The sequence below is a fragment of the Xenopus laevis genome, chromosome 4S, assembly GCF_017654675.1.
Source record: "Xenopus laevis strain J_2021 chromosome 4S, Xenopus_laevis_v10.1, whole genome shotgun sequence".
NCBI lineage: Eukaryota > Metazoa > Chordata > Amphibia > Anura > Pipidae > Xenopus > Xenopus laevis.
In genome coordinates this window covers 24,281,460-24,303,206 of record NC_054378.1, presented here as the reverse complement: position 1 = coordinate 24,303,206, position 21,747 = coordinate 24,281,460, and the positions used below count along the sequence as shown (strand labels likewise).

At 40.2% G+C, this 21,747-nt stretch overlaps 1 protein-coding gene across 1 annotated transcript; it reads right to left on the bottom strand.

Moving 5' to 3' along the window:
- Positions 1-7,097: 7,097 nt before the first annotated feature.
- LOC121403725 (nucleolar protein 58-like) lies at positions 7,098-11,942 on the bottom strand. Its single transcript, XM_041591526.1, has 2 exons — positions 11,677-11,942; positions 7,098-7,201 (listed from the first exon to the last, which is right to left on the bottom strand). The coding sequence occupies exons 1-2, from the start codon at positions 11,866-11,868 to the stop codon at positions 7,154-7,156; spliced, it is 240 nt and encodes a 79-aa protein (XP_041447460.1). The 5' UTR covers positions 11,869-11,942; the 3' UTR covers positions 7,098-7,153.
- Positions 11,943-21,747: the final 9,805 nt, after the last annotated feature.

The window sequence follows — 21,747 nt, the reverse complement described above, 5'->3', positions numbered from 1 at the left end:
TTACTTTTTTTGCTAAACCAGGTTTCAGAAACTGCTCCCACAAAAGTCAAGGTACTGAGTTCACTTCTCACTGTCCCATGCCTTTCCCTCCGTCCATCACTTTCCAGCCCCACTTCCTCTTACCCAATAAATTCACACATTGGGATTGGGATGTTATCCTGTTTATTTTGTTAATTATTTGCCAGTCAATATATTTATAGCAATAAATAGATTTGTAAAAAAAAATAAATAGGAAATTAGTACAAGTCATCATTTTGACAGCCAAAGGTTGCTGGGCTATAATATAAATAATGAATAAATTGAATGGAATACTGGTAAATACAAAGAGGACAATTAATCAAACACATTCATTTAACTTTCCTGATCATTTATTTTATCTTTTAATACTACTGTGCTTGTAATTTAATGGGCCAAGACAGGAGAACAGGAAACAATACAATATCTTTCCATTTGTCACAGGGGTTGTTAACCTTCAAACACTTTTTTTTTCAGGTTAGTTGGTTTAAGATTGTTTACCAGAAATAAAGAATGTTTGCAATTACTTTCTATTTGTGACCATTTTTCTAATAGTGAAGTGTAAAGTTTCATTTTCATCTTCTAAAGCAGCTCGAGGGAGGGGGATTCGCTGACCCTGTAACTGTTCTAAATTAATACATTTAGTTGATACATTTATTTTTATCTCTGTTCCTGCTGACAGTGTTGGACTGGGCCTGCATATGCGAGCGGCGCAACGTGTTACCACATGAGCACAGAGCGTGTTGGTGCATGCATGATGTGGGCCCAGGATTGGCGGTCAGGAGGGGGCCAGGAGGGCCCTTTGTTTGCAGCCCCAGTGGGCCCCCCAAAGATCCAGTCTGACCCTGCTTGCTGAGCAGAATCATGCAACCGGCCTTCCTATATATTTATCTTTTTTTCCTATTAATAACATTGGGATCAACCACCATTTTTACTGGCCAGATGGCAACCCTATATGCAGCGAGCAGTACTTAGAACAGGATGTGACATGGCCCAAGATTGTACCTGCTTTTGTGTTGTATCTCCAACATATACACTACTGACAGAACTGGTTGTGTTTCAGTTCATCAAAAAGGTTGATTTTAACCTCCTAGATACGGCACCCCCTATTTGAGCCTGTAGAAAGCAGGTTATGCTTGGTAAAGAATTAGGAAGTGTAGTTTTACATAGAAAGATGGGAAGGTTGGTTAATAAGGTACGATGGGAAGGTATGATAGGGACATATTTCATGGGCAGATGTGTAGGTAGTTTAACAGGGTGAATCTGTTAAGTCATTAGAGGGGAACCGCATGTGACTTGTGACTGGCCATCGATTAAAAGCTAGTCACAGGCCACTAGCTTTGCCCACCCCTCTCCCCCCTCTGATGACATCACAGATGATGATAAAGCCTAGAGGAAGAAGGCAATGCTTGATAATGCCTGCAGGGAACAGGCTGTGCTTTATGGAGCCTGCAGGGAACAGGTTGTTCTTTATGGAGCCTGCAGGGAATAGGCTGTGCTTTATGGAGCCTGCAGGGAACAGGCTGTGCTTTATGGAGCCTGCAGGGAACAGGCGGTGCTTTTTGTAGCCTGCAGGGAACAGGCTGTGCTTTATGGAGCCTGCAGGGAGCAGGCTGTGCTTTATGGAACCTGCAGAAAGCAGGTTATGCTTGGTAAAGAATTGGGAAGGTAGTTTTACATAGAGTAAGGAAGGTTGGTTAATAAGGTAAGATGGAAAGGTATGATGGGGACATATTTCATGGGACGATGTGTAGTTAGTTTAACAGGGTGAATTTGTGATATAGATTGAAATTAGCCACAGGCCACTAGCAATGCCCACCCCTCTCCCCCCCCTCTGATGACATCACAGATGATGATAAAGCCTAGAGGAAGAAGGCTATGCTTGATAAAGCCTGGGGAGAACAGGCTGTGAGATTTAAGGGATGTGACACATTAGGCTACTGGGGGAGATTAGTCGCCCAGTGACAAATTTCCTCTTCTTCAGATGACTAATCTCCCCTAAATGCCTTCCCGCGGGCTAGAATGTAAATCGATGGCGGGATGGCACGAGGAATGCTTAATTTTCCAAAGTTGCCCGAAGTTGCCTCACAAGGAAACTTCGGGCGATTTCGGAAAGTGAAGCATTCTGAGTGCCATCCAGCCTACGATTTACATTCTAGCCGGCGGAAAGGCATTTAGGAGAGAATAGTCACTCAAAGAAGAGGTGGTTTTTGACGCTAGGCAACTAATCTCCCCCAGTAGCCTAGTGTGTTACCACCCTTAAGCCTGGTGGATAGAGGCTACGCTGGATAAAGTGCATGAATCAGGCTGTGCTTTATAGAGCCTGCAGGGAACAGGCTGTGCTTTTTGGACATTGCAGGGAACAGGCTGTGCTTTATAGAGCCTGCAGGGAACAGGCTGTGCTTTTTGGAGCCTGCAGGGAACAGGCTGTGCTTCATAGAGCCTGGGGGAACAGACCGTGCTTGGCAAGAAATAGTGAAAAGTAGGTTCATGTGGAAAGATGGGCAGGTTGATTAACAGGGGAAGATGAGGAAGTAGTTTAACAGGGAAGGATGAGGAGGTGTTTTTTTGTATTTTTGTTTTTTTTTGTTTTTTTTAAATTTAGAACAAAACTGAGACTATGAATAAATACTGTAAAACTTTGAAAAGCTGGCACAGAAAGCACACAGAGATGATAAATGCAGCTGTAAGTGCTTTCTGTGATGAGGCTGGCAATTACATGCAGTGCTAAAAGATGGTGTATGTGGGGGGAAAGCTTCAATTCGAGTTGGTAGAGCAGGACAGTTTTAAGATGTTAAAAAACATTATTCGCTCACCTTGGCTGTTATACATTACCCGATATTACAGGATAAAGCCAGTGCTACTGGTGTCCTGGTGGCAAGTTGCACAGCTTTTGTGATGGTCAGTTGGATGAGATCAATCTGAAAAAGATACATTTTCTGTAAAGTACTGCTGGTCCAGAATTCTCAGTCCTTTTGTGAAATAAATATTCAAGTAACCAATCATGGGATTTCTGCTTGTAAGTGTATGAGTTAAAGTATGCAATAATTACTATAAATCAATAAGTCATAATGTATGAACAATGCTAGATATTACGTAGTAGAGTAATTCAAATGTTAGGGCTTCTTCAAGACTTCTTCTTATATAGAATTCAATTTCAGATGGAAAAGTGTCCCTAGGTTATAGTGATAAAAATAGAGTATTTCCAGACCATTGAATATGTCCGCCTTCAACCCTATCCCTGTGGTGAAATCACAGTGCTTAAAAAAATGTGGGGGATAGTGCCCAGAGCTCAGAGACTTTTAAAAATCAAGCAACCATATAAACTGTTTTACTATATTATTACAAGTATGGGATTTGTTATCCGGAAACCCATTATCTAATAAGCTCTGAATTACGGAATGGCTGTCTCCCATAGACTCCATTTTTTCCAAATAATCAGAATTTTAAAAAATGATTTCCTTTTTCTCTATAATAAGTAAGTAGTACATTAGCTAAGATATAAATAATCCTTATTGGATGTAAAACCAGCTTATTGGGTTTATTTAATGTTTACATGATTTTCTAGTAGATTTAAAGTATGAAGATCCAAATTATGGAAAAATCCATTATGCAGAAAACCCCAGGTCCCAGAGCATTCTGGATAATAGATCCCATACTTGTATTATTAGTATTGAAAGGACAGGTACATTTTCACATGATTTGGTTGTGTGTGCTACTAAGTATGCACAGCTAGCCTCTAACTGGCTGTATTGCAATATGTATTCTTATTTTTTCCTAGATTATCCCTCTATTCAGAATCTTTCCTATTCACTTGTCATTCCATCTTCCAAATTTCTTATCCTAGTTAGTAGGGTAACTAAAACCTTGGAACAGTTTAAAATTCTAAACCCAAGAGCTGTGCAGCAAAACATATACTCATATAATACAAAGTAATGAAGCTCTAATGCAAACTGACATAGAAGACTACTTTAAATGCCACAGTAAAAGTTAATTTAATAAACAACCCTTTTATGGCTACCAAAGCACATTTTATAAATAAAACCCTATTTATCTACGAATTATATCACACAGCAAATGAAAACTTTAATATAATTTCTGTTAAAATTTCATTCCCATTTTACTAACCTGTTGTAGGAGGTCACAAAATTCCATACAAAGGAATTCAGGATATTTAGGCTTTCCAGCTCTGATCCTTTCTACTTGTTCTTTCTTGGTGCCCCTCCGTGAAAATGGTAATGTGCCGGTGGCCATTTTATATCAGATGACGCCAAACGACCACCAATCAGCACTTGAATTGTATCTCTCATCTGCTAAAACCTAGAGAAGAAATATATAAAATGAATTACCCAGGGTGAGCTCAAGAACAAGGTAACTAAAGCCATGTTGCATAGGAGCACTTCAATGACACAAAATAATAAGAAATATTGTATAGCCGTATGGAGCTAATATTCTCACCTCTGGGGCCATATACCCTGGTGTTCCACAATTTCCACGTCGAGTTGTTGATTCAAACATGTTGGTACAGACGAGGCCAAAATCAGCGATCATCAAATGACCCTCTACATCCAACAAAATATTCTTAGGCTTAAGGTCACTGTAAGGCACATATGTAGCACAGTGTTTATCGTGTTTGCCATTAGTAAAATTGGTGGAATTGCCCAGATGTATAAAGAGAGAGGGTTTTTGGGAGAATTTAAAGTTTGCTTACCGATGCACGATCCCATTGGCATGCAAGAACTTCAACCCTACTGCTAGTTCTGAAGAATAAAACCTTTTAAACAACAAAAGACAAATGACAGTATTTATTACATATACAGTAATAAACAAAGTACTTTCAGATTGTGACAGTATGATATCCATAATGTTTTAGGTCCTTCTGCCTCAAGAAGCAGGTTACTTACAGTATTTGGTGCCTGTTCAGACATCCTCTGGTCTTTATGAGGTCATCTAGTGTGCCACCACTTAGATATTCCTGTACTAGCAGTATGAGTGACTGGATACAAAATACAAAGGAGAGAGTGAGGCACAGAATTGGATATCACAGAAGAGAGGAACACAATTTAATATTTAATAAATTAATAAAAAGTTATATAAAATAATTTAATAATTACTTCAAGAAATTGAACTGTGGGTTAGACACAATATGCTGGTATTAATAGGAATAGATTATAATATTGAGAAAGGGTCCTAACATACAGTACTGATGTACCTTTCAATAGCTGAACAAAACAGAAGAGATGTACAGTATGTATTTAGAACAAATGTAGGTCTGACTGTTATATAGTTGAAATGCATGGAAAATCCAAGTTCCCAATTTACAACAGAATGACCCCAGCACAACAGCATCTGTTTCAGGGTAAGACTGGGGGGGTCAGGGCCCACGCGACCCCCCAAAGGTGCCCCTCTCCAGTCACAGGCCCCCTCTCCCGCCCCCCTGGCTGTGCATACATACATCGCGTTCATTTGTGGGCGGGACAAGTGGGGCAGAGCAAGAGGTGGAGTGGGCAAAGCAAAAGTCAGATTGGGTGGGGCAAGGAGCGGGGAAAGAGTTGGAGCCGGGCAACCAGGCAGAGGTCAGGAGCGGAGGGGGAGGAGGTCTCACTCTGTGGAATGTGTCTGGGCCAGTGGGGCCCATGAGGGCTTTGGACCACGGGTTTTTTCCCATCGGCCCAGTCCCACTCTGATCTGTTTTACCATGATATTTCTGATACTAAAAAAGTGCTCATATGAAACCCATACAATAGAAGCATATGACCCTCAAATACTACCACACCTATCCTGAAAAGTACAGTATACCACAGCCTATTATGACATCTCTGATAGCAGCATTACTATTAACTAACAAATAATATAAAAACATATGCTATATACAGTAAATAACATATAATATATAAAAATATTCTATACAAAGTAATTTGATTAGAAATGTTATTAGAACATGTGTTAAAAAAAGACCCTAATAAAACTCTCTTCCCTGTACCTGAGTTTGAAATGTTGCCATTCCCCGACAAAGAAACGGACATCTGCTGGCAAGCTGTAGCACCGACGCTTCTCTCCTGACGTACTCAAAGTTGCTTTTCTTTTGCTTTTCCATGATCTTCACTGCAACCAGTTGGTCATTGATGACATAAAATGCCAACATCACCTAGAGAAAAGAGTGGAAATGAAGAAAATATTGCTGGGTCGCTTGTATGGACACAGGTGCATCTAGCTAACATGATTTATGTGTTAAATTGGATAATGGATTAAATAGGAGTTAAATTGTTATTTGGTTTAATGGTTTATATAAGGATTTTTAATAATTTATGGTTTAGTTATATACCAAAAGATGATCAATGAAGTACTCAAAATTATCCTTAATGACTGACAGTAATATATCCAAAAGAAAATTGGACCCTTAAAGACATAGTTCACCTTTAATTAACTTTTAATATGATTTTTTTCTGCAGGTATGTTAGGGTTCAATTTACTCTACTAACAAGGCAGCGGTTTTGAATGACAGGTTAAAAGATATGTAGCGAAAGATAACAATAAGGGAATAAAGCAATACATGGAGCTTTGCATTACACAGTTTCTCCCCACTAAAAAGGTGCACTTGCATGAAATGATACACAATACAAGCCGAGGTCTCTGGGTATGTACTGCTATTAGGGATGGGCGAATTTTACCCGTTTTGCTTTGCCAAAAAATTGCCGCAGGCGAAATGTTGCTGATGCTGATTAAAGTCTATGGGCGTCAAAAAATCATGTCGCGCAGCGAAAAATTTTTGGCGCGCATCTTTTTATTTTGACGCACAACGCCATACAAGTCTATGGGTGTCATTTTTTTGGCGAGGCAAGACGAAAAAATTCGCCCATCCCTAACTGCTATATCTCATCTTTTGCAAATCAACGGCTTGTACATGCACAGGATGTCCCTGCTGACCTATCAAATTAGAGGTACTGGAACAGTCAGTAATTTCATGCATATGCTGGTCATTGATTTGCATAAGTGGAAGGATATATTGTGTTGGAGAGAGCAAGAACTGCCATCTCAACTTAAAGTAGTAAGAGTAGATTTTCCCTTAGGAAGTTCATCACTCACCTTGCCAAAGCTCCCTTCGCCTAGCTGTTTTATAAGGTGGTAATTATTGATATCAAGGGGCGCTGGTGTTTCTGCTTCCCCTCGAATCTTCTTCTGAGTACTAAAAAAGTAAAGTTAATTCAAGAAATGCTCGGCAAATGTCTGAATAGTTACAGTCACCTCATTTGTAAGATACAGTCTTCCTTATGTCCCATGCAACAAGCTGTTTCAAACCTCTAAGATGTCCCTGTTTTATTTTGTGTGAAAATACAAAATTTTGTATCAATTCTGAACTGAGCACACAGTTTTTAAAATGTGCACACAAAAGAATTTCGCACATTTCACCTTAATATTTAGAAGGGTTTTTTTACAGTGAGAGCTGTGAATATGTGGAATTCTCTCCCTGAATCATTCGTACAGGCTGATACATTAGATAGCTTTAAGAAGGGGTTGGATGGTGTTTAGCAAGTGAGGGAATACAGGGTTATGGAAGATAGCTCATAGTACAAGTTGATCCAGGGACTAGTCCAATTTTGGAGTAAGGAAGGAATTTTTTCCACCTCTGAGGCAAATTGGAGAGGCTTCAAATGGGTTTTTTTTGTATTTCTCTGGATCAACTAGCAGTTAGGCAGGTTATATATAGACTTAAAGTTGAACTTGATGGACGTGTGTCTTTTTTCACCTAACTTACTATGTTACATAGCCGAGAAGGAATTACTATAATAGAGGCAGTGGATCCTGTCATCCCATGTACATATTATACCTTAAAATGATAAAGGCAATAAGCACTTGAGCACTAGCACTGCATGTATACATTACACAGTAATAAAATAGAGACAGTGAGCACTGGCACCCCATGTACATATTAGACCTTAATATAATAAAGGCAGTGGGTACATAAAAGTGAGTAAAAGGCTAGCACCCCAAGAATCTTACATTATGTATAGATTGTCTGTATGTTCTTTCTATGATCCAACATAATATTACCAAACAAAACTGCTTACATACCATCCTCATCATTCATAATAATATCGCAAGGCCCTTTGGTAACAAAAAAAATGGACCCTGTCAAATGTGTTTTTTTCATGTTGCCACAAACTATTCATTTCTACACAGAATGAAAGAAAAGGACCTGTTCCCACATCCCAATTTGTCTGTACTACAAAACATTGGCCACGCCCACCCAAAACAGTTTATCGGTCTATTTGAAAAATTAGATTTCATTTAAAAGGTTTATGCACAAATGCAACAGGGGTGTTCAAAAGTGCTTAATGCTGAACTATTTGTACCCTAAAATCGCATATCTCCCATATGACGTATCATATTGCACCATTCCATAGCATTCCATAACTATTGTTTGGCAAATCGAGGCAAATGACACCTAGGGGTTTTATAGATGCTTAGCTTCAGTCAGTGGTATAACTAGATATTACTAGGCCTCACAGTAAATTATTTCTCAGGACCCCAAAATGTCTAAAGGCTGACCTATTTTACCAATATTTATTGAAATTGTATATGAATTAGGGCCTCATGGGGCCCTTCTGGGCCCCCTGCAGCTACAGGGTCTGCTTCCTCTATAGTTACACCCCCGACTTCAGTCTACCATTATTTCACCCCAAAATCACATGCTTTCCCATTTGACTGATGAGCATTCTTTAGTATAGGACATTGTGACAATGGACGCAGCATTCACTTAGGGATTTTCAGAGACACAAGCCTGAGTGATTTACCAGTCAAGGCTGGGTACTAGTGATGTGCATGCCAGCCCCGATACCTATGGGTTTACCCGTGAGTTGGTCGGGTTTGGGCAGACCTCGCACCCCCCTTTGTGGGGGTGGGTCCGGGTCGTGCTCTGCCTCATGCTCTCCCCACCCGCCACCTTCAACTGCCGGCTTACGTCTTTATAGCCGTGCACCTGCTCTTGGGTCTATAAATGTAAGTCAAGCTCGGGCCGGTGGAGGGGGGAGGGCGGCTGCGGATTGGGTGCGGGCCAGAAAAAACCAACCCGCACATCACTACTGGGTACATGTCTGCCTGCCAATCTGACCAATAATATTGCTGCATTTCATAGCACTAATATTTATAAGGCAAAGTGCTTTTTAAAAATGTGTTTTAATATTTGCAAGACCTAACATAAAATTTTCCAGGCAACACAAAATGTATATCAGATATTGTTATATACAGTGCATGGCAGTGGATACTGGCACTCCCAATACTTTATATACAGTACATATATACAATAAGTGGGCACTGGCACGTCACATATACTACATAAAGGCACCTCGTTATCACTGGTGACAAACTTCACCAGATAGCTTGCTCATAGCAACCAATCAAAACTTTGCTTTTTGTTTTCTAACTTGTAGGTGACTTGAAAACTAATTGCTAATTGGTTGTTAGGGGAAACATCACCAGTGACCTAATGTTTTTACATAGCATGATAAATAGGCCCCATAAACATATCATTGCATTTTTAAAAAATAAATAACTAAAGGGGACCGCCACACAAAAACAGTTTTTTGCTGTTTTTTTCTTACCTGATGAAAGTAAATGTCAGGTTTTACACAAACAGAAGAACTCTGCTCTCTGCCTAATGATAAATATGAGGATGAGAGAAGTGGATGAGCTGAAATTTTGCTCCTCTACGCTCTGTGTAGCTGTACATAGGTGGAAGAAGTGATGTGTATCCCCCAGAACAGAGAGCTGCCACTGCCTAGCAACCATTTTTACAGTCTCTCTCTCTCTCTCTCTCTCTCTCTCTCTCTCTCTCTCTCTCTCTCTCTCTCTCACCTTGCTGTCTTGGGTCTCCAGCTGAGAATAGCCCTGCCCAGGGCAAATGACAGAAAGTAGAAGGAGCTGAGGTTTCCTGAGAGGGTCGTGTGAGTTTTATGAAGTAAAGCAGCTGTATGTGGGGATGTGCATTGAGGATACATTAGTGTGCTGGGTGGTGGCACGGCACTTCAGGGCATTTGAAGGGGACACTGCTCATAAGGGTGTATTGGGTGCTGGCCACTTTGCCCCCTCCCCAAACTGCCCCTAACATAATAAAAATAACAGTTCCAAGTACTGTGTCATGAAATGCATAGGGGCAAGTACTGTGTCTGCCATGAAAACTTGAGGGGCAAGTACTGTATCATAAAATGCTTGGGGGGGGCAAGCACTGCGTCATAAAATTTTTGGGGTACTGTGTCTGTCATGAAATGCTTGGGGGCCACACTGTGTCTATCATACAGTTCTGTGCCAGTCATAAAAGGAGGCATCATATGGCACAATATAACTGGCTCATTTAAAGTCCCACTTACCTCATCTTTTATTTGAGTAGCATATTTAAACACATTGCTAGCAACACTAGTGCTCATTGGGCAATCATGTATGCACATGGGGTATTTATTTATATAGTGAAAATGCCAAAATCCATAAACAAGCAAAACCCATGATTGCCCAACGGGCACAACACATACCCTCCCTCCATCTTTTTCCCTACCTCAACCACATACCTCTGTTATCATGAAGGAGAGAAGGAAGCTCTAAACCTTTGCACCAAATCCCGTTTTGTCCTTTTCTTTGAGCTCTCATTCCCAATATATGTTCCTATAACTATTGCTCCCCTTTCCAACCCACACTTTTGCACCCCCTATTCCCTTCACCCACTTGCACCAGTGTTACTGCCAGCTTTTCACTGTCCCTTTCTTGTTACGACTGACAACTCTGCAACAGGTATGGGGACTTCTCTGTATTCTCCACCCTTAGTCCCCTATATAGCGGATTATCCCATTTTCCAACCCCCTGAAAGCCCCACACAGAAGGAATAGTTGCACCACTAGTTAGTTAGTTGGATCAGGGACCAAGAGATGTGCCCTATAATGTCATGCTGAGAGAAGCTGAAATTTCCTCCACCAACCAACATCTTTGCCCAATGTGCATTACATTTGCTAGTACATATTATTATTAGTAAAGATTATCAGCTTTAAAATAAATATGTGCATATAGTAGCTATTGAAATAAGTGTTAATTGTTTTCTTTTCTTTGGTTTTGATTCTTAAAGCAATGTAACAGGAGTCAGGTGTCCTTTAGATTTTTTAAACAGTCTGCAACATTGTTTCAGGAGTTAGAGCTGTGACAGATGCTTGTTTTAATAGCAATTATAGCTAATTACAATACACTTAAAATGTTTATTACAGGGGTGGGTTACCTTTATGATGTAGAGGAACCCTGCATTGACTTGAAATAGAGACTTAAATATGAATAGGAGATGGGCTGAATAGAAAGATGAGTAATAATAGGTAGCAATAACAATACATTTGTAGCCTTACAGAACATTTCATTTTTAGGTTGGTTCAGTGACCCCCGTTTGAAAGCTGGAAAGAATCAAAAGAAAAGGGCAAATAATTTAATGGCTATAAAAAATAAATAATGAAGACCAATTGAAGAGTTGCTTAGAACTGGCCATTCTATAACATACTAAAAGTTAAACTTAAAGGTGAACCACCCCTTTAATGTTTATAGGAACGTTGTTTAGAATAACATTTTTTTTTACTGTGCAAAAAGCTTTTTTGTTAGAAAACCAGCAATCAACTTCCAGTTTACTCTTCTTACCATGGGGCTTTTATCTGGGCTCCTGGAACGTTTCTTGTCCGTTGTTGTATGCTTTTCTCTTTCTCCGTGGATATTCTTCTTCTCCTCTTTTGTATACCTTTTCTTCTTTTCCTTTCTTTTATTTTCTTTTTCTTTCTTTCTCTTCTTTTCTTCTATCCGAAACGTTTTACCTGATAACAAAATAAGCACCATGTGACTCTCTAATTTCTACTTTATTCACTTATGGGGGAATGTATTTATCATTCATGGGCAAGGTGCAAAGTGCAAAACAATGAGTGTAAATCATGCTTGTTGTGCCTTGTTGTACCCTGTACCTGTAATTGATCTTTAATCCATAACAAGATACAGGGTAGAACCTATTTTACCCTTGATCCACATTCAAATATAAAAATAGTTGGGGAGCAACAGTAACATGAAAAAAGTTCCTGGGGTGTCAAATAAGGGCTGTTATTGGCTATTTGGTAGCCCCTATGTGGACTGACAGTCTATAGGAGGCTCTGTTTGGCAGTACACCTGGTTTTTATTTAATAAAAACTTGCGTCCAAGCCTAACATTAAAAAACAAGCCATTGAAGCCATTGGGAGCAACATGCAAGGGGCTGGGGAGCAATATGTTACTCACGAGCCACTGGTTGGGGATCACTGGGTTAGAATAATGCTCAGGGGACAGGGGTACAATTGTATGCTCTGGAACAAAGAGCTTTAATGAATGTAATCTTAAATTAGGGATGCACCAAATCCAGGATTCGGTTTGGGATTCTGCATTTTTCAGCAGGATTCGGCCGAATCCTTGTGCCTGGCTGAACCGAATCTGAATCCTAATATGCATATGTAAATTAGGGATGGGTAGGGAAACCACATGATTTTTCGTCACAAAAGAAGAATTTTTTCTACTTTTTCCTTTCCTGCCCCTAATTTGCATATGCAAATTAGGATTCGGTTCGGTATTCAGCCAAATCTTTCACCAAGGATTTGGGATACCAAAAAGTGGATTCAGTGCATCCCTACCTTAAATCTCCAATGCTTCTTACAGGTACATTTAGTAGCAAAACTGATCATTAAGAAGCTGAATGGCATGTGAAAGGCTGAGCCCAAATGGCAAGCGGCAGCACATTACACTTTTTAAAGATATAATGGCTCATATACTAACACGGGTTCTAAATTGTTCATAGCAACCAATTACTTATTCGTTTTGACTAGTTTTCGACTGATTTTAAAATGGAAGGCAGAATCTGTTATGAGCAACTGCAAATTTGCAAATATTAAATTAGCACCAGTACCACAACCCCAAGCTCAATAAACAATGATGGGCAGCAGCCAAAAGGCACTACACGCATATTATCCAAGTTCATTATGTACAGTGAAAGCCAGTGGGTAATGCTACCCCATCCCATTTATACAGTAAAAGCCAGAGGATACTGACACCCAAAGTACATTATATAATATAAGAGGCAGTGTACAGGGGCAATCATGTACAGTTAGACACTGCAGAGAACATTATATACAGGGAGAATCTATGGTCACTGGTACAACAACTATATGATGCACATTACATTATATACACTAAGAAGCAATGGCTATTGGTACCCCCATAATGTTGACACTCAATGGTACATTCTATACAGTAAAAGTCAGTTGGCATAGATACCCAAAGCACACTTTGAACAGCAGATGACACAGGTATCAAATACATTATAGTTTGTTAGGCAATGGACACTGGCACTCCCAGGCAGGCCCGGACTGACAATCTGTCTGTTCAGGCATTTGCCCGAGAGGCCGCTTTATTTTTTCTTTAAGTGAAAAAATCTCTACACCTTATTAGAAAGTGCCACTGCCTTTCAATGCATCAGGCGGGCTCTAGGACCGCTCCTGCATCCTCTCTCCCACTGTTGCTCTGCCCCTCCCACTCCTCTGTTCTGGTGCTGCCGTGCTCTATGCAGGCCCGCGCGCTATCAGGAGGCTACAGTCCCAGCAAGATTTAGATTTAAAGGGGGGCCGGCTGTGCTGCTCTTTCAGGATTAGCTGGCCCCCTTAAGATCGTGAACATCGCTGAAGACCGTATCTCTCTCTTCTGCACTGTCTGTCACTCTCTCTCTCTGCACTCTGACTCTCTCTCTCTGTCAATCTCTCTGCACTCTGACTCTCTCTCTGTCTCCTTCTGCACTGTCTGTCACTCTCTCTCTGTCACTCTGTCCCTCTCTCTTCCCCTCCCTGTCACTCTGTCTCTCTCTGTCACTCTGTCCCTCTCTCTTCCCCTCTCCCTGTCACTCTGTCTCTCTCTCTGTCACTCTGTCCCTCTCTCTTCCCCTCTCTCTGCACTCTCTGTCATTCTGTCCCTCTCTCTGTTTCTCTCTGCACCCTCTGTCATTCCATCCCTCTGTCCCTCTCTCTGTTTCTCTCTGCACTCTCAGTCACTCTGTCCCTGGGAAACCAGACAGCTTTAATTACAAACTGGAGAGCTGCTGAATAAAAAGCTAAGTCAAAAACCACAATTAATAAAAAATGAAAACCAATTGCAAATGGTCTCAGAATGTCCCTCTCTACATCATACTAAAAATTAAATTGATGGTGAACAACCCCTAAGGCAGCTCTTTATGCGCATACATTTTTTCAGTTTTACCCCAATATATGAGTGGATGTGTACAAGTCAGACCATTGCGTCTTTACATGTGGGCTGCTTTGATTTTTTTTGCCCGGGCTGCTTTTTACCCCCAGTCCGGCCCTGCTCCCAGGGCATTATATACTTTTAAAGTTAGTGTATATTGGTTCCCCAAATATGTTTTATACAGTTTGAAGCAATATTTAATGGTTCCCCAGGCAAATTATCTACAGGTTCTCATAGCAGACTACATGCAGTCCTAAGTTGTTAACTCATTGTTTAAAAAGAGAAGAGAAGAGATAAAGAACCTTGTTTGTGACTGCGAATTGCCTTCAACGGTTAAATTTAACCCTCACTTCTATGGACCGTGTATCAGTTAACTTAGTGACCAACTTTTTCCACTTAGTTCATTCATCAATCAGTTAATACATATGTATAAGATTCACACCTTGTGCCAATAAATATAAAGTGCTTGTGCTTAAATAAATACAACCAATAAAATATTGATTGTCACTACACCGGCTCTGTGTATGTTTTATCAATTAATAATTCTATTAAAAAGCTAATAACAATTAATTTATACAGATTCTTAGTATTGTATCAATTACCTAATGAATTATAATTGATTAATTTAAATTATAAAGTGCTTGTGCTGCAGTGGTTGGTAAAAAACCTCTTAGTTCGAATTTATCATAGTAATTAAGGTAATGAATATAGAAAGTGAACAAACGAGACTGCAGCCCTTCAGTTTCTGCCTTTTCCCACTTTGTGGTGCTCCTAGGGACCTAGAAAAAATTGTAGTTAGAAATCTTGGGAGCAACTCCACCAACTATCTATTTTCTTAATTCCTCACTTATTCTCAAGGAGCGGCTGGGTAAATCTGCAATTGAGAAGCACTAATTTATTTTTACTCAATTCATTACATTTTTTTTTTAAAACTAACGTATCATTAGCACTGGTCACTTTCTATATTCATTACCTTAATTACTATGATAAATATGAACTAAGAGGTTTTTACCAACCACTGCAGCACAGGCACTTTATAATTTAAATTAATCAATTATAATTCATTAGGTAATTGATACAATACTAAGAATCTGTATAAATTAATTATTAGCTTTTTAATAGAATTATTAATTGATAAAACATACACAGAGCCAGGGTCGGACTGGGGGGCCCAGGGCCCACCGGGACTGCTGGTCCAGGGCCCCCCGCCCCCCTACTGCGCCGCTCGACCGCCGCTATGCGCATGCGCGAGCAGCGCTTCTCGTTGAGCAAGCGGCAATGCGCATGCGCAAGCGGCGACGCGATGCGCATCGCCGGAAACTTTTTCAAAGTTTTTATAATATTAGAGGTGGTCTGGCCCGGCGGGGGCCCACGAGGGTCGGGGCCCACCGGGTTTTTTCCCGGTGTCCCGCCGGGCCAGTCCGACACTGCACAGAGCCGGTGTAGTGACAATCAATATTTTATTGGTTGTATTTATTTAAGCACAAGCACTTTATATTTATTGGCACAAGGTTTGAATCTTATACATATGTATTAACTGATTGGTGAATGAACTAAGTGGAAAAAGTTGGTCACTAAGTTAACTGATACACGGTCCATAAAAGTGAGGGTTAAATTTAACCGTTGAAGGCAATTCGCAGTCACAAACAAGGTTCTTTATCTCTTCTCTTTTTAAACAATCAATTTTATCCTTGTGTGTACTGTAGTTTTACAAGACACTTTAATAAAGAAAGTTAGTGAAACCCTATTACTAAGTTGGTAACTCAACCATCTTAAATGATAAAAGCCAGCGATCATTGATACGCCAAGCACATTATACATAGTAAAAGGCAGTTGGCAAAGGTACCCCTATAACACCCGACTCTTACAGGCAATGAAGTCTGGCACCCTGAGGACATTATACACATTGAAAAGGTACTGGTACCCCAAATATGTTGTTTATAGTGTAATACAGCAAATACTAGTATTCCTAGCACATTATATACAGGCACTCATAGTATATTACATATAACTGTGGTACATCACTGTACCAACTGTAGCAACCAGTGTCGGACTGGGCCGGCGGGACACCGGGAAAAACCCCGGTGGGCCCCGGGCTCTTGTGGGCCCCGCCGGCCCAGATCCGCTACTTAGTGGGGCGGCGCGACCCCACTTTGTTTGGGGTCGCGGTAGAATAGAAGGGCTGCGCATGCGCACAAACGCGGCGCCGCGCGCATGCGCACAAACGCGGCGCCGCGCGCATGCGCACTAGCCGCCTGCAGCACTCCGGAGCGGCAGTGGCGGCTGGAGGGGGCCCTGGGGCAGTAGCCCCGGTGGGCCCCATGCCTCCCAGTCCGACCCTGGTAGCAACTGTCATTGCAATACAGGTACATATACCAATTAAAGGCAAATACTCACCCCCTATTAAAATAAGAGGCAGGGGGGTAGAATACAAAAAGGGACATTGATTCACGGCAGGAAGCAGTCATTCTTCCAACTTATAGAATATGCGTTACAGTTTTGGTCTCACTCAAACAGCACATTATTGTATTAGAGAGGGTACAGAGAAGGGCAACTAAGCTGGTAAAAGGAGGAAAGACTGACCAAATTGGGGATGATAACTATGTAAAAATATATAAGCGGATCATATAATAATCTCTCTAATGCTTTATTTACCAGTAGGTCTTTCCAGCTGACACGAGGTCACCCATTCCATTTAGAAGAAAAGAGGTTCCGCCTAAATATTTGGAAGGGGTTTTTTACAGTGAGAGCTGTGAAGATTTGGAATTCTCTCCCTGAATCAGTCGTACAGGCTGATACATTAGATAGCTTTAAGAAGGGGTTGGATGGCTTTTTAGCAAGTGCGGGAATACAGGGTTATGGAAGATAGCTCAAAGTACAAGTTAATCTAGGGATTAGTCCGATTGCCATTCAGGAAGGAATTTTTCCAACTCTGAGGCAAATTGGAGAGACTTCAAAAGGGTTTTTTTCCCTTCAGGAAGGAATTTTTCCCCCTCTAAGGCAAATTGGAGAGGCTTCAGATGGGTTTTTTGCCTTCCTCTGGATCAACTGGCAGATAGGTAGTTAATTAAAAAAAAAAAAAAAAGTTGAACTCGATGGACATGTCTTTTTTCAACCTTACTTACTATGTTACTATGTAAATATAGCAATTTTTATAGCATAGTTTTACTAAGTAAACTAAAGGTTTAAACTAAATGCCCCTAAAGTGAGAGAGCACAAAATGTTTAAAAAACGTCTGGCACTGAAAGCAAATGAAATGCCAAATTCTGCTGGCACTTAACGGGTTAAAGTCATTAAGGGTGTGTGTGTGTGTGTGTGTGTGTGTGTGTGTGTGTGTGCGTGTGTATAAATGCCCCTAAAGTGAGAGAGCACAAAATGTTTAAAAAAACATCTGGCACTGAAAGCAAATGAAATGCCAAATTCTGCTGGCACTTAACGGGTTAAAGTTATTAAGGGTGGGTGGGTGTGTATATGTGTGTATATATGTGTATATATGTGTATATATATATATATATATATATATATATATATATATATATATATATATATATATATTTATAGTTCTATGGAAACCAATGAGTGAAATGTAAAAACAATACAGACAAGTATATACAAACAAATAATATAAAAAAAAATAGAATATAGACAGAGAAAATTTAAATTCAGCAAATTAATGAAAATATACTTTGAACAGATTTCTAAATCTGCTCCTTAGTCCATTTGGACTCAGGAAGGATTGAGCCAGAAAAATATGAGCCAGAGCAATTGTTGTTCACAACATCATGAGGCTATCCCTCTTGAACAGTTCCTGCTTGTTACAGCCAGGGGCCGATTAATGGTTGATGCCCCCCCAGATACACCCAGCCCCCAACCTTCCCTGGGGTCCACCTCTGATCACCCCAGTCCCACTCTCTCTACACCGCCACTGAGCCCAGTAGGCCCAATGGGGATCTACCACTGGGTCTGGCTAAGGGTGAAACTTGGCGAGAGAATTGGTTTGGTTAAAGATACTTTTGGAAGCCCAACTTGGGGTTTATTAGGGATAAACATTTATGTGTTGTTGTGAATATTCTGAATACTATGGCTGGTGCAGCAATATTTTCTTATATCTAAAATCTTTTTTTAATGTTAAGGGGGTCCTGAACAAACATTGGACCACAAAAAAAAAGGACCTTGTAGTGACCAAATTTTGAGCAGTATCAACCAGGCCCAGATTTACTAACCAGGTACCCCTAGGCCAGCTCCGCTCTTCGCCCCCCCTCATTCCATGTAACCTTCTCTTTCCATTCCTTTGTGGCCTTGCTACAAATCTGGGCCTGGTATCACCATGTTTATTTTCTAAGAATTCCAGCGTTGTTATGCTTGCCAGGGGTAGTTGAACTTGATGCAATTGCACCTGCTCTTGATTATGCATTGGATTCAATGGCGCTGAATATTTTTTGAGTCCAGTTGGTAGTCTGTCTGGTTTAGATATATTTAGAATTGGATGCAGGAAAAATTGAACAGGTCTGAGTTCAACTGTAAGTACAAACAGCACTCTTTAATGCAAGTACTTGAAGGGGATCAATTGCACAGATGATGCTGGGAAAATTTGCATGACCATAACTGGCCACCCAATAGACCATACCATTGGTGCAACTAGTGGGCTTGCAAGCCAAAGAGGGGCCAGTAAGAACCTGTGATTCCTGTCCCCCTGTGGGCCATGATGCCAATTTTGGCACCTCTGTGTCTCACAATCTCTGTTCTGTGCCCACCCACACCCACTTCAGGATCTTTTGCTGGTGCAGCGCGGGTGTAACATTTTGCCACTGGACCATACTATGGGTAATCTTACACATATAGATATCTCTGGGTTGCTGTTTGTACAGAGGATGTATTGGTACACAAAATGCAGTGTGTATTTTCCGGCGAAGAAACGTGGAAATTCACCTTAAATTCACACCTGGCGAATAAATTCGCCCATCACTAGTTGCTGGATTTCACCCGTTTTTTTTAAGGGCTGCCTGTGTGAACAATTAGGAAATCCGGATAGGACATTGAAGTGAATGACGAATTGGCGATAGCCAATTGCTGATCGCCACATCATCGGTACCGCCCCTGATGTCACAGGCCTGCCCCTGACATCTCCAGCCCAACCCCCCCCCATGTCACGGTCCAGCCCCCCCTGCCTGTTCTCTCAAAAAAAAAGTTGGCAACCCTACTGTGGGGGCACCCCATGGGGCCTGTAGGTTACACCACAGTATTATTGTCTACCTGATTGTGCCACAGCATGGGGGGGGGGCAATTGAACCTGGGTCTGTGGAGCTATTGTTGTTTAGAATACAACACAAAATGCATTTTGCATAATCATGAATTCTGCATGTCAAAATGTTTGAAATTAATTTAAATACATATTTTAATAACATCACTTTATAGTCTCAATAGGATTGTGTCATCAATATATGCATACAAAGAAACTCAACAAGACTAGCCATTTTTGCATTAAAGTGATGGTTCACCGTTACGTTTTAACCTATATAAAAAATTAATTATCTGTAAATTACTCATCTTTCTATTCAGGGTGTCTCTTATTGCATATTCCGGACTCTTATTCAAAGCAATGCATGGTTGCTAGGGTAATTCGGACCCAAGCAACCAGATGCCAATGAATTAAGGTAATCCATTCAAGTGAGAGAAGCACTTAGCACTTTATTTCAATCAATTTATTGGGTAAATTTATTGTACAAATATCAATGAATTGACAAGAGATAAGCACGATTAATTAATATAAGTAACGGTTTGATCCAAGTGAATTGAATTGGTCTACTTTGTAGTGACATTATAATAATGGGATATACTATAACCACTGAAGGTATGAAGGGTTAATGTACTTCTATCAGAAATAAATAATTGGTAATTGTATCTCGCTACCCAATAGAAGTGGTAATACGAGTTGCACATTGGTTATTGTTACATAAAAATATGTCTAGCTCCATGTGAGATCTCAAAATTAAATATTAAAAAAAAATCAAATTTGCTCTTTTAAAAAAAAGCTGGAGCAGCACTATGAACTGATGCATTTTGAAAAATACATGTTTTCCCATGACAGTATCCCTTTAATGTAAACTGCTGTCTTGCTGCTAAGGGTTAAAACAGAAGAAAGAAAAGGGGTGCCAAGCCATTAGTTACCAATGTGCAAAGTCAAATAAATTGGACAAGGTAGTGGTCCTGCAATACATTTGGCGGATGTTCTAATATTATTGGCTGAATACATTTTTCAAAATGGCAGTTTCCTTTTTCCATCAAAAATGAACCCTAAATTATTTTTGCTTTTGATGTGTAAAATGTTGGATATTTAAAAACTGGTTATACTGCAGTACTGGATGAGTTAAAATATGTTTCATTTGTGACTTTCACACGTCTGTTCACATACCCATTGTTCCTTAATTCTGGAATGTGATTACATTGTAGGATACATTTGGAATATTTTAAGGGGTAATGTAGGGTGGGGAATGTCTATACCCCATGGAGAATGGATACAGTATATTCAGTTAAAAAACAACAGTTTGGGTCTCTTTCTCATACACTCTCTCACATCACTCTCGAAGACACAGTCACACATCGACTCTCACACAATACAGACATACATTGTTTTTACACATCATATTAATAAATACATATACTTTGGAACATTTTGGTAGGCTTGCTATTTTCAAAGGGACTATCATGATAACATACCTCCCAACTGTCCCGTTTTTAGAGTGAGAGTCCCTCTTTTGACAGCTCAACCTGCAGTCCCTCATTTCTACTGGAAAGTCCCGTTTTTCTCTGCACTGAACAGCCAGAAAAAGAAACAAAGTTTCTAACTTAATTGTCAGAGAGCCCAGAACAGCCAGAGCAGCAGATAAGATACTTAAGTAATTAAGTAATTGTAACAATATAAGATAACAAGTCCCTAGACTCACAGCTTAAAGGGCAATTCACCTTCATTAATAAAACTGTAATAACTCGAAAAAAACACAGAAGTATGTTCAAACTTTCATAACCTGCCAAATTTTGTAAAATGAACATGGTAATTAGGGGGTGTGGCCATAAAATGGGCGTGGCAACTTTTTTCAATTCTGCCTAGCGCAACTTCGTTAGAGGTCTTTGCTCTGGCTAATTTGCATACAGCGGGAAATTTAAAGTTGAATGTACGTATATGTTGCAGCAAATACACAAGTCCAGGGAACCTTAACAAAGACAATAGAGTTGTTATAATGCCCTACACATGAGCCCACTGTATAGTTTATGTTCCATATGTTAGAAATAGTATGGGGGAACCCGGGTACCCAAAAAAAATTTAAGGACTTTTGCAGGCTATCACTCTGAAAAAAGGAAAATACGCCAGCATTTTTTGGACTTTTTTCTGAAAATTTTTCCACTAAAAAATATGATGTAAGTAACAGAAATATGAGGAAGATCTATGCACTCCAGTGCACCTCGCCT